Source organism: Apiospora kogelbergensis (genome assembly GCF_038363985.1).
Source record: "Apiospora kogelbergensis strain CBS 113332 chromosome Unknown utg000001l_segment0_segment0, whole genome shotgun sequence".
Lineage (NCBI taxonomy): Eukaryota > Fungi > Ascomycota > Sordariomycetes > Amphisphaeriales > Apiosporaceae > Apiospora > Apiospora kogelbergensis.
In genome coordinates, this window is record NW_027117418.1 from 2,534,071 (window position 1) to 2,548,536 (window position 14,466).

Genomic DNA, 14,466 nt, shown 5'->3' on the forward strand with positions numbered 1-14,466 from the left:
ACGCTCGATCAATTTAGACGGATATTACGGAACTTAGAAATAGAGGCCTGGGCCGGGAAGGTCTACACACGCTTTATGTACGGTGGTGTGGTAGTTAAGGATGACTTTTCAAATCCACCGGTGTCGTTCTTCTTTCATTTACCTTATCACTTTGATACTTCCATCTTCTATCTTTGATTGCCTTGATATTCTATTACTTTGGTATCTTCCTTGGTCTGAAGTGCTGCCACACATTTCGTCGTATAGAAATGACGCCGGCAATCAAGGGAATACCGGTGGAGAAGCCGTGCAAGAAAAATCATATAAACTAATAAAGCACACGGTTGTGCACCGCGACAAAGTTTCGTGGCATCTATTTGCAACCACTTCTGAGGAATACGATTTGACCTTCTAGTTGATGGACTCCGCCTATACTGGCTCTGATTCTTAGGGAGCGACTTGTTATCTAAGCTTGAGCGGTATACATTGGAGGGGTACCACAGTCGGACAATCCAAATGAGGATATGTAGAGCGGCACGTATTGGCTATGGAGCCTGCTCCAGGCCTGGCCAAAGGCTCCTACTGCTAATACTATGGAATATGTGGATAACGCTTAACTTATAAGCATCTGTTCCTCTATGCCGGCATGATTCAAGTCCTGACCTTCCTTGTATGAGACCGTCCCGTTTTGAAACCCTGCGAGAATCTGAATATCCATACAACTCGTATAGATTTCCATTCGCCCCCCATGGCACCTTATCAGTAGCGATAGTAGGCCATTCCCAAACCCAGTAGATCGTGTAGTGATCTCGAATATTCATAGGAAGCCGCAAATCGCTCTGGCACCACAAATCGGCCCCTTGAGGGTCTGTAGGTACCTTAGGGTAGGCTTTCTGGCGTTCCACAGAGATCGGACCATCGTTGATCTGATAACACCTACCATCATCGAATTGCCGGGTAGCTAGGAGCACGCCCCTCCCATCCCCTCCCTTTCCAGACGCGTCCCAGACATGGTGGATAGAGAGCAGACGATCATTCTCAGAGGGCGATGAAGTGCCGTAAATCCATAAGACAGATTTTCTAGGTTTGTGTGGTGTGTTCTCGGGAAGGGTGACGTGTCCATTCTCTTGATACTGCAAAGCTATAATGTCGCCCGGCCACGCCTTTAAAGGGGGGCGGTTTGGGTGAAACTGTCCAGGTGTCTGCTGAGTATCGCGGCAGATAGGATCAGATGGAAGAATACCTAGACTGGCATTCCGGCCGGGAGGCGGGAGTAGATGCTGTTGTTTCAAATCGTTAAATGCGGGATCAAGCCGTGGGATGGCGCCGCGCATGTACCCTACATCTCCGATCATGGTCCCGTTTAAGCCGAGACGCCTCAGCTGTTCCACCCACGAATGGCCAATAGCAAATGGCAGAAGTAGGAGGAAAGTATACGCGAGCATTCTGTATGTTTTCTCTGCTCCTTTCTTCCTGTCTACGTGGATTCTTAGTGTTAGTTCAGCCTTTTATATGCTGTCCATTATCTAGATCTAATTAGAAGACGTATTTGAACAAGGCCATAAGCCGCATGTGTCCGCATACGGACCGATGCCCTTGAAATGTGATTCGCACTTGGAACAAGCCTTGACTTGGTGGACTAATTGCTATTTTAATAGATACTGTGTAAGATATTACCAAGATAAAGGTCCATAGTAGGAAAAGTTTAACTAGAAGAACAGGGGCCGTGTCCACTTCCGGCCTGTGGCAGTGTGGCTGCTAGCAAACCCGGCCAATACAGTACGCTCCATCCTCCAGGTCACTTACATGTCCTGAACTGTACAGGACTCAAAATACACAGCACCATTGTCGAATAGCTTTTCCACCTTGAACTTTTGGGCCGGTATACCATCCAAGTCAGTACTGGCTTTTCTCTTCAGCCCCCTATTCCAAAATAGCTCTCTTGGGATGCGGTGTAGGTCGTACATGTGGTAGACAAAAGGTTCTTGGCTCTCAAACTCCTTATCACAGCGACTATCGGGGCACCGAATCCGCCAGTCGATGCGGTGCTCCCAAATATGTGATTCCCAACTTTTCTTGTCGCAGAACTGAACAAGCCGTTCTGCAGCCGGACGTCGCCCATCACCAACGCAGAATGGGCAATAACCTGGCAGAAAAGTGCCTTCTATTTTCTCCCAGGCCATCTCCAGAGGTACGTGGCCTTGGGTGATGTGACTGTGGCAGTGCTTTTCCCAGGCCTCAGGCTCGTACAGCCATTCATTACAGAAGAAGCAGAATTCGGCAAACAACTGTCGCCTTTTTGTACATTGATACACATGTAATTGTGACCTGCCGTGACGTTAGTACTCGTCAAAGATCATATAGTCATTGGGTACTGCGCTTACCTCGGCCTGGCGCACAGGCACATCTCAAGTCCTGGGCGATGTACTTCTGATCTGCTTTCATAGAGGCGGACCAAACACTCCAGAGTTTCTCTGCCTGTTTCGCTACGGAGACTTGCCGGGGTACCCAAGAGCTCGGCTAGTCGACGGCGAATGGGGAGAATAGGGCGTAGTCTCGAGAATGGAAGGTTCACTCCCCTGCAGACGTATTCTTCGGACCCGGCGACTGCTTCCGTCTTATTCCTTTTCCAATACTCTCGAAGCCTTTTAATTTCGAGGCTTTTCAGGCTTCTCCTTGGCTTGGCATTAGGGCGAGGGTATACGTCTTTAGACTCATCCAAAGATGATCCTTCCTCTTTCGTGTCCATATCCGAGCTTCCTGATTTCAGCGATACCAACTCTTGCCGTCGATCCTTGTACTCTTTCGATTGCTCTAATTCCTCCCGTTCTGCCAACGGAAGGGTCTGCCAAAGAGCCGGCTCCCATGGGACCTCGAGGTGGCGGAAAAGCTTCCCGGTGTTGATTTCGCGAGGCTGTTTCCCCAAATATGTGGCTTGGGTATCAACTCCTGCATTTCTAGCGGCATAGTGTTGCTGGTGCATCTTGTTGTTCTCGTGGCCTGCGACTCGTTGTCGTTGAGTTTCCGTGTAATTGGGGTTCATATCTAGAGGCAGTTAGCCTAGCAACACTTGATCAGGTCAAGAGAAAATACCCATTTTTGTAAGACCTTCTGCCCGGAAGTCATGGAGAGTAGGGGGCTCAGGACACCCGCTTCGAATCCCAAGCTCCCGCAAAGCACCGCCTACTGTGGCAGCTTTCAAAATGCTCCCGCTTGCGCTAGAGAAGACTGGGAGATCCAATACGGTCCGATCCCACTGAATGCACTTGAATCCCGGGTGTTCAGAAACTTCCAGATCCAAGAGCTTGAATAATCCCTCCATACCATGGTACTCTCTCAAGGCCCCTTTTGCACAGAATATGACAAGGAGAAACATTATGGGGTTCATGAACAAAGGCTGCGGGCCCCAAAAGTCACCTTCGTGGAGATCGCACTGGGGCCTACGTACTCGTCAGTATGCCATGGGTTCTCATATCGCGTCGAGCCGCACATACAGCTTGCTGGATTTGGAAGAGTGTCCTTTCAAAAACTTGGTCAGTTGTATCGCAAATTCTGAGCGCCCATGCTCATTTCGGAATACAATAAGGGTGATATCCTGATTGAGCTATCAGCGGCTTGTCCCTACTGATCACCGTGTCACGCACCTTGTAGTATAGGCCGGTGCCTGTACCAGACCTACTAGAAGACTCAATGTAGTCCGACATCCGACTGCTGGTGAAGATCTTGGCAGATATCACAGCCCAGAGATCCACACGAAAGCATGGGCGGGCAAATACCTTCCAGTCCAAGGTCCATAGGAATTTGCCTATCATAATTAACACAAGCTCAGTAGCATGCTTCCTTGGTCCAGAGTCTGGCACCAGGTTGAGATCTGCGTATAACTCGCCGCCAGGCTGTAGAAGCTGCCGGATGTTAGTGGTGATTTCACGAGCCAAGCTATCCAAGACTCACGTGCGTAACCGAGAGAATATGGTCGGCGGCCAGGGGGCCACGGTGTTTCTGGTACGCGGCCGTAAAATGTTTCCAATATCCTCCCACTCCTTTTTGCGCCATGGTTTCGTCGGGCTTCAGGTTCTTGTTCTCCCTCATCGAAATACCCAGACGAAATATGAACTCTTTCAGGTCCTTTAGTCTCGTCGCCGACTTATCAGGTCCCCACCGTTCAACGCTGTACCACAGTCAGATTGTGAGTGGATGAAGGCGAGGTGGGATACCAACAAGTCATCCCAGTTCTCCAACTGGCGGTTATAGTCATCCTTCGTGCGAGCCCGTACATTCCTGTGGACTATGTCGTCGTTCACAATCGAAGATTTGATGGTCACGTCTTTCAGGAAATTGTTCCTCCTGCGTGGTCCTCTTTTAGGCTTCATTTTCTTATGTGGGTAGCAATAAGTGGTGTCGGGAAGGAGGGTTGGAACAAGAGGGTAGAAAAGGTAAAGAAGGTTGCATGAGGAAGCAGGAATTGTTAAAGTGAGACTTGTTTATACTGGTCGCACCCCTGATGGTTTCTATAAACAGTGATACCCCTGTACTTTGAGCACATCGGAAAAGGCTGCGCCTCTAATTATTGGTTGTACGTACCCGGCATATACCCTTACAGAGCGAGCGCACGATTCCGGACGTCACTCGCCATACCACCGAGCGCCTCATGCAGCACAGATTATCGATCATCGCGCCAGGCAAGCACCTTCACAATAAACGCGTCCGGAAGCTGCTTGACCGACAGCCCCATGTAATAACTATAAACACTTGTTCATCCAAGTGTTACTGGCCCACGCTCCTCCTTCTCGATCGCTTTGGCCATCGCCTCTAGACACGCCGGCAACCTCTACGCACCACTGTAGCTGTCGCACATGGGCTTCGCCCACGATGATTACGAGGATAACGATACAAGGCACCCCGGGATAAATAAATGTGAAAATAGGAGAGCCAGGCCTTGTAAGTTCTGGAGTGCCCTTGGAGAGTGCAATTATGCTGGCACAGCTGTATAAGCCCCTAGCCGGCCTAGAGTTGGATTGAACTGTGGCTCGTCTGACTGAGCGGCCCTTAGAAGTGATGAGAAGGAAAGGGAGCCGAGGCGTTATGTAGGTTTTACACGGAGGGATAGAATAAATCCACGCTTGCTTTCTCCAATGAATAGTCATACTATAACAGAAATATGTCGCACCCGCCCCTCTCGCCTTAAATATAGACTCTAGACGACCTGGCTCATAAGATATATGCTCTTATTTAGCACCATGACTCCCGAATAAACGCAACAGAACAGGCCTGTAAGTAGTGCGACATTCGGGAAGGGCTTAGTCCCAAGTACATATATCGTGCTCCTCGTAGGCGTTGCAGACCAGGCCGGCGGCCGTTTCTGGCCTGCTTTGCCATCGTGCCGGCCATAATCGGCACGGCATAAGCAACTGCAGCTTAGCAGAGGTACGCAGCGGTCTACCCCCGTACAAGCTACAGTCCAGCCGTCAGTTCGTTTCCGGAGAATGAAGGAGCGCCTTTGCGAGAAGCTCGCTGGCCCATTGAAGGTCAATATCATCGTGGCTCGGCCTGCGGCTGCATTGCTAGCAAACGTATAAAGCTATATGTTATCTTAATCACCTAGAATCGCATAAATTGTTGTATTAGAATATGGAAATAGTATACTTCTTAATTAGCAAAACTTTAATTACCTTGAGCGTTTACTCTATGGTTACATGGTGTATTGCTGGAAAGATTCAGCCCCTTTACCTAGTAGTATCTGGACGATCGTTTCGTGTCCGTGAAGTGAAGCAGCCTGGAGAGCATTGCCGTACACACCGCCTTGCGCGTTCACGTCGGCCCCGTGACCGAGCAGTATTTGGACGATCGTTTCGTGTCCTTCGGATGAAGCAGCCTGGAGGGCATTGCCGTGCGCTCCGCCTTGCGCGTTTACATCGGCCTTGTAACCGAGCAGCATTTGGACGATTGTTTCGTGTCCTCCGTATGAAGCAGCCTGGAGAGCATTGCCGTACCGTCCGCCTTGTGTTTTCACATCGGCCCCTTTACCGAGCAGCATTTGGACGATTGTTTCGTGTCCTCCGTATGAAGCAGCCTGGAGAGCATTGCCGTACCGTCCGCCTTGTGTTTTCACATCGGCCCCTTTACCGAGCAGCATTTGGACGATTGTTTCGTGTCCTCCGTATGAAGCAGCCTGGAGAGCATTGCCGTACCGTCCGCCTTGTGTTTTCACATCGGCCCCTTTACCGAGCAGCATTTGGACGATTGTTTCGTGTCCGTGAAGTGAAGCAGCCTGGAGAGCATTGCCGCACACTCCGCCTTGCGCGTTTACATCGGCCCCGTGGCCGAGCAGCATTTGGACGATCGTTTCGTGCCCTCTGTACGAAGCAGCGTAGAGGGCATTGCCGTACCGTCCGCCTTGTGTTTTCACATCGGCCCCTTTGCCGAGCAGCATTTGGACGATCGTTTCGTGTCCTTCGTATGAAGCAGCCTGGAGAGCATTGCCGTACCATCCGCCTTGCGCATTCACGTCGCTGCGCTCCTTGGGCAGAACTTCTATAGCTTCCCTATGAACTCCAAACGACGCTGCTTGCAGTGCCGTCTGGATCTGCTCACCTTCAACATTAATATAACCCATTGGCATTGTTAATGGCAGAGATCGTGTTGTTGTATGTATTTTATCAAGCAGCCAACTGAAAACTTTGGTCAGCCGGAAAATAGCAGCGAAGGTGGACACCGCCTGCAGCAGCATCTTAAACACTCCGTTTTGGACATCTGTATAACCTAGTGGCGTGGTTGTCATTAACGGAATCTGTGTTGTCGAGCAGCCTTCGTTGAGCAGCTCGCCGAGAATCTTGGTCAGGCCTAAGAGGGCAGCGTAATAGATTGGGCTCGGCATTTCCCTGCTTCCTAGCCTCCCCCAGTAGTCATCAACATTCCAGATATGCACCCACGCGCTAAAAGTGCCTTCTGGGTCTTGGAATAGTTGTAGTATTTTCCTTTCAGTGCTGCTTCTTAAGGTTCTGCTTGCAATATGTTCCGGCCAGTAGCGAGCAGCATATCCGGCCAGGGGGTAGGCTTTCTTGACAGAGTCGGCGTCCCGCAGCTCTTTACCCTGAGACTGAAGAAGCAAGGTCAAGCAAATCGTCGCCATATCAATATGGGCGTCCTGTTTTCGAACATGAAATAGAGCAATGTCCTCATGCTCAAGGATCCTTTGGTCCTCAAGGTATTCTTGTACGGAGAAGTGTGCGATGCGAACAGTCTTTTGCCCCATATTGAGATCCATATCAATTTCTATGAATCCTGGACAGATAAGTTGAAGATCGTTTATATCTTGGAACCTGCGTTCCACGTCGAACCTAGGGTTTTCACCAAGCTTGACCGCAAGAGCATCGATTAGCTCTGAGTCCGTAAGGGGTCTTATAGCACAGCACATGATGCTCAACATTTGCCGAGCATATTCGCGCATTTCGGGTGCGATATTCTTTAGCATCCGTGCATAGGTCTCGTCTAGCGATAGTGGCAGGGACTGGAGTAGTTGGTTGAGAAGATGCTGGTTTGCTGCACAAGCTGCCAGTGCTGTTAATTGGTACTCCGCCCAGCGGAAACTAAGGGCTTGTTAGTGAACGTATGCAGGCATCGCAAGGATACTAACACTCCGTTTGCTCGATCCGTCAGTGCCTTCTCGATTCGGTCATAGTATGGCTGCCATTTCCGCAAGCGCCTATTTTCTCGGAGATGCTGGGCAACAAAAACAGCTATATCCTGATCCACTTCGGCATTCTTCATCTCGATTGTCTCTTCCGGTGTTGCTTCCAGTTCGCCCTTTATGTCGACCTCATCGCGGCTTGTGACTAAGAGGTGCAGGCCTGTTTCTTTCCAAGCGCGCATGTCTTTAATGACCTGAAGCATCGTTTCTCGATGCTGGCTCCGTGGGCTTTCGTCTAGCGCATCTACTAGCACGTAGACATCTTGGAACGCCCTCACGAGCTGATGGAGGCAACCCAGGAGTGCTTCGTCTGGCGGAGTGGCATGGCGGTAGCTGTCGTATAGGCGGGATAGATCGTCGTGATGTTCTAGCTGTGCTGATAGCTGCAAGGTGAGGGCCCGCAGCAAGGCAGAGGCGTCCTGCTTGCTCTTGTCGTTGAATGTGAAGAAGAAAAAGGCAATGCCTATTTTTGGATGCGACCTGCGGTGCCGAAAGGCGTACTGAATGGCAGTGGAACACAGCACGGACTTGCCGCACCCGGCGAAGCCTCTCAGCCATAAGAAAGACCGCGGGCTATGAAGCCAGACACGGAAGGGTTCGCCGTGGACGAGCCAGAGCCCAGTGCGCGGGTGCTTCTTCTTACAGGCCTCGTTGAAGTTGACGGTGGCATCGGACGCCTTGAGCCAGCTCTGGAGTTCGGAAGAGAGTTGCGAGGACCTGACCAGCTCAAGAAGTGCTTTGGTATCTTGGACATCATCCTGGACCCGGTCGATGACCTCCTGCTGCAAAATTTGTAGGGCTAGTTTGAGGCGGTCGGTGATTTCGACAATGTCTTCGTCCAGCTTTTCCAATGTGCTCTTCCGGAATGGGTATGTTACACGGCGGGCTGTTATCTTGACTGCGGACTGGATGTTGGTCGCTGGAGTATCCTTGAACTTGTCCGCCTCGCCCTGGAGCTCCTGTATGAATTCCTGACACTCTTGGAGCAGCAATTCGATCCTCCGAACAGAATCCGCCTCGTCGGCTCGGAACTTGCGGCTTTGGCAATGATGATACAAGCGTCCGAGAAGCTCTGAAAGACTGTCGAGTCTCTCCGCCGCGTGGGCGGCGTCGGAGTGTTGGTATCTCAGGGCCGTGTAGTAGTCGAAAAGCGATTGCGTTACTTGGATGCCGAGGGAGATGATCCCGACCGCGCTCCCCGCTATCGATAGTGGGTCGGCCATGGTTGCGACGGCCCCTTTCGAAGTGGGCGTACGAATGGGTCGAAATGGAATTGGAGGAGATAACTATTCGAGAGCATGCCAGGAGTTACCGGCTTGAACCGTTTGCATTCCCGCCTACAGAGACGTTGTCTAGAGTCTGCCCTACCTGGCTGTACAATAGAAGGGCATTGGTAGGACGGTGGCGAAGTAAGCCATGCTAGCGATGTGTACACAGTCGATGCCTACTGGTGCCTATATGCAGACCACTGCTCGTTATGTGACAAAGGTGCATGCATTGCACTCGACCTGATTGGCAGCGCTCGCAGTGTATGGCATTTGGCAGTGGCAAGTGCTTGGCAATGGGAGATGCGGATGCAGAGGACAGTCCCCTAGTTGCATCTCTACTCATTTCGGATTGCAATGAGTCATCATCTGGCTACACTAGGCCAGCAATCTCATAACGGCAAAGGGCGCCGGCGCGTGGTGTTGCCCTTGTACAAATGTACCTGTACTGATCAGCTATAGTAGAATGTTGGGATTTCCTGGACTAGCAATGGAACAAGGGTTCCGACGGCACATGGATCCTAGCCTTGTGTTAATAGTCAAAATCCCACCCACTACCTAACGCCCAGTCAACTAGCCCTGGAAGTTAATAATCCTGTAAGATTTGGGCAGACAGTTACTGGTGTCCGTGGAGCCAGCAGGGCATGAGGTGAGGTGTGCTGAGAGCGTAATGAACCGTTCTGTGGCTTCATTGCGTGTTGAATGGCTACCTGTGAAAGACTGTCTGGCACTGAGTCGAACGCCATGCCTGGCCCAACGCGTCGCGTTGCGATGATCATCCCAACTACCTAGAACTATGTAAATCGTCAGTATGAGAATATGCAGCCACAGATCAAGTGAACGGCGTACTTCTTAATCATTGCGAATCAAATTGCCTTGGGTGATTACTCTGTAACTCTACGGTGCAGCACTAGAAGGAGTTTATACGAACATGATGTAGGTACGCACTTCTCGGTCATCCCTAGTCAGTGGGTTGCCATGCAGGTAGCGGACACAATCGTCCAGACCCAACGCGCAAGGGACTAGAACACAGACCATCAATGACACCAGGCAGTTCCGCTCCGTTTGGCTGGGTTCCGTTTTCTTTATGCCAACTTGCATAATATTTGGATGCACGCAGTTCTCAGTCACATGACTGATAACTGGCTGAGCCTGGCCTGAGCAAAAGCGGCGGATGCGCTATACCCTATCGGTACGGTGCCCCACGCCAGTGTCAAATTCCTAACCTTAACTTTACAGCCTGCATGCCATGGATCGGTCTGTTCCCGGCAAAGTCTGGACTTGGATCATCAGAAGAGATTTGCAGCACTCTCCAGGTGCATCAATGCCGGGCTGATGCTTGTCACTTGCCCATATCGAGGTGTTGAAGTAGAAAAGCACCCAATTCCATGACAAACCAAGGAACGCTGAACAGCCGTCGCATGCAGATGGACTTCATCCAATATATTACAGACATATTGCCAAGCCCTGCCTGTCTCCTAGCTGAAGTCACAATGTACTACCAGTGAGTTCAGACGACCGCACCAACTCAAATGCCACCAATGGCTCCCTAATCGGAATCCTCTTAGGCTTCTTCAGCAGCCCGGACTTGGAACCTGTACTGCTCACCTCGGTCCAGGTAGACGACGCGATCATGCCATCCGTCTTCATCCACCTTGTTCTTGAAGTCCGAAAGAGGTGACAGGAAGACTGAGTAGTCGTCATAATGAATTGGGATAGTCACGTCCGGGTCCATTAGATGCATCAGCTTCAGTCCCTGTTCAGCATCCATCGTCACCATGACCAGAGGCATCTTGGGCCCCGGGATGGTGGTTCCGCCCAGATGGATGAGCATCAAGTCGATCTTCTCGTCCGTCAGCTTTCGCTTGATTTCTTGGAGCTCGTCCACGAAGAGCGTATCCCCAGAGATGTAGATCCGGTAGCCCGTCTTGATCGTCTCGGGGTCCGCCCCGGTGGCCATGTCGTGGGCGTATCCGAGTTCGACAAGCCAGCCATTGACAGGCGGCACGGCTTGAAGAAACTCGTTTGCAGCGGCCAGCGCGCCGGGCGGCACATGTTTCCCCGGCGTTCCGGTCACCCGAACGACAAGCTTTACATCCGTCCCAGGAACCGGCCCACTGCCGGTATGAAGCATTACACTCTCGAAGAAGTCCAACTCTGTGACCCGTTCGAACGGCTCGTCTTTCAAAGAGGTCAGGCATTTCTTTGCGTGAGGTGTGGTGATGATGGGGAACAGTCTGTTGAGAGACGCCTCGACCTTCTGGTCGAAATGATCGGCATGATAGTGGGAGAGCAAGATACAGTCCAGGCTGGGAAGCTCGTGCAGGGCAAGCGCCGGGTTGGTCAGCCGTTCTGCTGTGACACCGGGACCGAGATGGATGTGGTCTCCTGCATGGAGGAAGTTGGGATCCGTGAGGATACGCATGCCCTGCCACTCAATGACGGTTGTAGCAGTGCCTATGAAGTACACACTTGCATCCTCGTCGCCGCCTGATATACAAGGGTGGGTATGAACCTTCTTCACTGGAAGAGATAGTGGCTCGTCTCCCACTTGTGTATGATCTTTCAGCAGTGGTTGTCTTTTCGAGCTATCAAGGTGAAGGTGGCGTAGTGAACTCATACTGCATACGTTGGAATAGTAGGAGGATCTAGTTGATGGCTGTTACAAATATCATAGAGTATACCTGGTAACCTGGAGCTGGTTGCGGTTATTGGGGTATAAGTTCCCTCGAGAGGCAAATCCATGTCGTCCAGATGATGTAATAGAACCAGCCCCCTTTCGGAACAAACGCTCTCTTCCCAGTATATAACGTGAATGCCTTTTTGTTGCGCTCACCTCGGTTCGGTAATAACGCGTTGCTCACTTCCCAGCAGGATACGTGTCTTGGCTACATGACTTGTCGTAAATAATAGGTATCTGAGCCAACCCCGCCGGTTCTACACTGGTAAACATCGCCACTTCAAAACGAATCAAGCAAGACATATGATAATTATTACGATACCCTCCAGGTTTCTCCTTGTTGTCCATCAGAATGTTAGATATAACCATTCCTGGAGTCAGTCAGTAAAGACTGGGCCAAGTCGGTAGAATAACGTAGTCTGGGAAGGACATGATGCATTCATGCAACACGACTGACTGGCCGTGAGAGGGCGTCGCCTGGATTTATCGAAGTGCAGCACTATCCAGAATCTGACATGGCTTGACTCTTGACTGGGATTGATCCTTATGCCGGTTTTCTCAATCCAGGATGGATTAGTGCATCTCTGTCCCTCTTGTTCCTGATTGAAGCATCGGTAGAATCTGCCCAGAGTGGGGTACTGAGCTGCTAGCATGATTGGGCGAGCGAGGAGTGCAGCCCGTAAAAGAGGGGAAGCCTGTGAAAGGAGGGGCAGGCTGGGCTAGACGCATATCTTCGTTACCCACAACGCCCGGATAGATAAATCATCCCACGAAAAAAATCCCCAAAATTGCTGGTGCAGAAGATTGACGCCTTCCCGAAATACCATCGGCTCCGCCAGGCCGCCATTGAAGAACATAATTGCGAAGTCGATAGCGCACTCGAAGCTATTGGTCCCCAACAAGAGCTCTGCGTCAGTCTCAATCCGCATCCAAAAGATCCCAATCAAACCCACAAGCAACCACCCAGTGGATCGAGGAACTCTATCTTCCCACCTGCAAACCGACAACATGGCTTCGACTTCGGTCCAGCCGCAGCTCGTCTTCGTCGATGGCACCTTCAACGAGCTGGCCCAGGAGATGGCCGACTACGTGAAGATCGGCGACGAGGTCAAGCCGCTGATCGAGAAGGACCAGCAAGACGAGATACTTAAGAAGATCATCGTCGCCTCGTCCGCCCTGAACCAGGTCCCCGAGAAGGAGTTCACCGCCGCCTACAACCTGCTCGTCTACCTGGTCATGCAGTCCAAGAACTCCGACAAGCTGCTGCCCAAGGTCTGCGACAACCTCCTGAAGCCCGTCACTTCGTCTCCCCAGAACGGCCCCGCCCTGGCCCTCGGCGCTCTCACCAACATCTTCAACATGGTCAAGCCCGACAACGAGATCCGATTCCACATCTTCACCTTTATTGTTCGCTTCGTCAAGCAATACTCTATGTTTGACGCCCTCAAGAAGCACCTGCGCACACTCGACTCCTGGGTTGAGCAGTGGGATATTGACGAGGCGGCGCAGCGAAAGCTGTACGAGGAGATTGCTGAGGTCGCGTCCGAGGCTGGTGATGAGCAGTAAGTAGCACTGCCAATTCTGAAATGCACACATCGCTGGGGGAGGCGTTATGCTAATCCGCTATTGTCTCCAGCACGTCATACGACTTCATCGTCAAAGCTATCAACACATTCGAGAAGGAGGAGGCTTCAAGCGAGGACGCCCAGCGCCTGGCCCTCCGCGCTTTGAAGGCAGCCCTCCTTTCTCCCACTCACTACGATTTCTCAGACTTGATGGGTCTCCGTGCCGTCCAGGCCTTGTCAGACTCTCATGCTGTCTACTTCGAGCTCCTCGAGATCTTCGCCGAGAAGGATCTGGAGGACTACAACGACTTCAACGAGGAGCACGACGATTTCATCGAGAAGGAACACCTCAACGCCGATCTTCTTCATCGCAAAATCCGCCTCCTCACATTTGCTTCGCTCGCCGCGTCGCAGCCTTCTCGTGAAATCCCTTACAAGCTTATCACCAAGGCTCTGCAAATCCCCGACAACGAGATTGAGCTGTGGGCTATCGACGTGATCCGTGCCGGTCTAGTCGAGGGTAAGCTGTCGCAGCGCGAGCAGGTCTTCCTTGTTCACCGCACCGTCTACCGCGTCTTTGGCGAGAAGCAATGGCGAGAGCTCGGCGACAGAGTCGACGGCTGGCGCCGGACCATCACTGCCGTTGCTGCTGCTCTCAGAAAAGAGCAGACCAACGCCGAGGCTGCTCGCAAGCGTGAAGTGGAGGAGTTGGAGCGCAAGCTCAACGGTACCGGATTCGAGGACGGCGGCAACCGCCGAGGTGGCGACCGCAGACGTGGTGGCGGCGGAGGCGACCGTGACCGCAGCGACCGCCCTCCGCCCAGACAACGAGGAGAAGATGAGGATTAGATGCGTCCTACAGAATACATTCCTTCTCGCTTTTCCTACGCTTCTGCAACCAAAAAGGGGACCCATAGGGATGGCATGGTGATTTTTCGTGGGCTAGACTTGGCGTCTGGGTTAATTGTTATGTTGTCATGATACGAAGATGAAACGGCATTGGCATTTGACTATTCTTGGTACGGGGAAGGCGACGGCGATACATCGTGATGACTGTGCGAAGAAGTTTCCCCTCGTCTGTTCTTGGCATGCCGAGAAGGGCTTACCCAAGTGGGAGAATGCGATTTTGCCGTTTTGAGTAGAAGCTTATACCCCTCCCCATCCGTATATATGGGGAGGAGGTATGGAGCGTAGGCGACAGTACGAGGATTTATTCGTGCCATATGGTAGAGACGGACCAAAACAGCACTTGCGGAAGAAGATGGCCAGCAGCTCAAGTAAGCCACGTGG

At 51.6% G+C, this 14,466-nt stretch overlaps 4 protein-coding genes across 4 annotated transcripts; 1 reads left to right on the plus strand and 3 right to left on the minus strand.

Annotated features, from left to right (window-relative positions):
- Nucleotides 1–524: 524 nt before the first annotated feature.
- Nucleotides 525–4,349, minus strand: PG998_000795 (uncharacterized protein; the record flags this gene model as incomplete). The annotated part of the gene is made up of 9 exons (XM_066867613.1): nt 525–570; nt 700–1,452; nt 1,786–2,307; nt 2,364–3,024; nt 3,073–3,419; nt 3,474–3,574; nt 3,624–3,881; nt 3,931–4,147; nt 4,198–4,349. The coding sequence occupies 9 exons, from the start codon at nt 4,347–4,349 to the stop codon at nt 525–527; spliced, it is 3,057 nt and encodes a 1,018-aa protein (XP_066736028.1).
- Nucleotides 4,350–5,668: 1,319 nt separating this feature from the next.
- On the minus strand, nt 5,669–8,889 carry PG998_000796 (Ankyrin repeat and KH domain-containing protein 1; the record flags this gene model as incomplete). Its single annotated transcript, XM_066867614.1, has 2 exons — nt 5,669–7,565; nt 7,613–8,889. The coding sequence occupies 2 exons, from the start codon at nt 8,887–8,889 to the stop codon at nt 5,669–5,671; spliced, it is 3,174 nt and encodes a 1,057-aa protein (XP_066736029.1).
- A 1,606-nt stretch (nt 8,890–10,495) lies between these two features.
- PG998_000797 (beta-lactamase superfamily domain-containing protein) lies at nt 10,496–11,551 on the minus strand (the record flags this gene model as incomplete). The annotated part of the gene is made up of 1 exon (XM_066867615.1): nt 10,496–11,551. One exon carries the CDS (start codon nt 11,549–11,551, stop codon nt 10,496–10,498), a length of 1,056 nt encoding a protein of 351 aa, XP_066736030.1.
- Nucleotides 11,552–12,619: 1,068 nt separating this feature from the next.
- PG998_000798 (uncharacterized protein) lies at nt 12,620–14,025 on the plus strand (the record flags this gene model as incomplete). Its single annotated transcript, XM_066867616.1, has 2 exons — nt 12,620–13,173; nt 13,248–14,025. 2 exons carry the CDS (start codon nt 12,620–12,622, stop codon nt 14,023–14,025), a joined length of 1,332 nt encoding a protein of 443 aa, XP_066736031.1.
- Nucleotides 14,026–14,466: the final 441 nt, after the last annotated feature.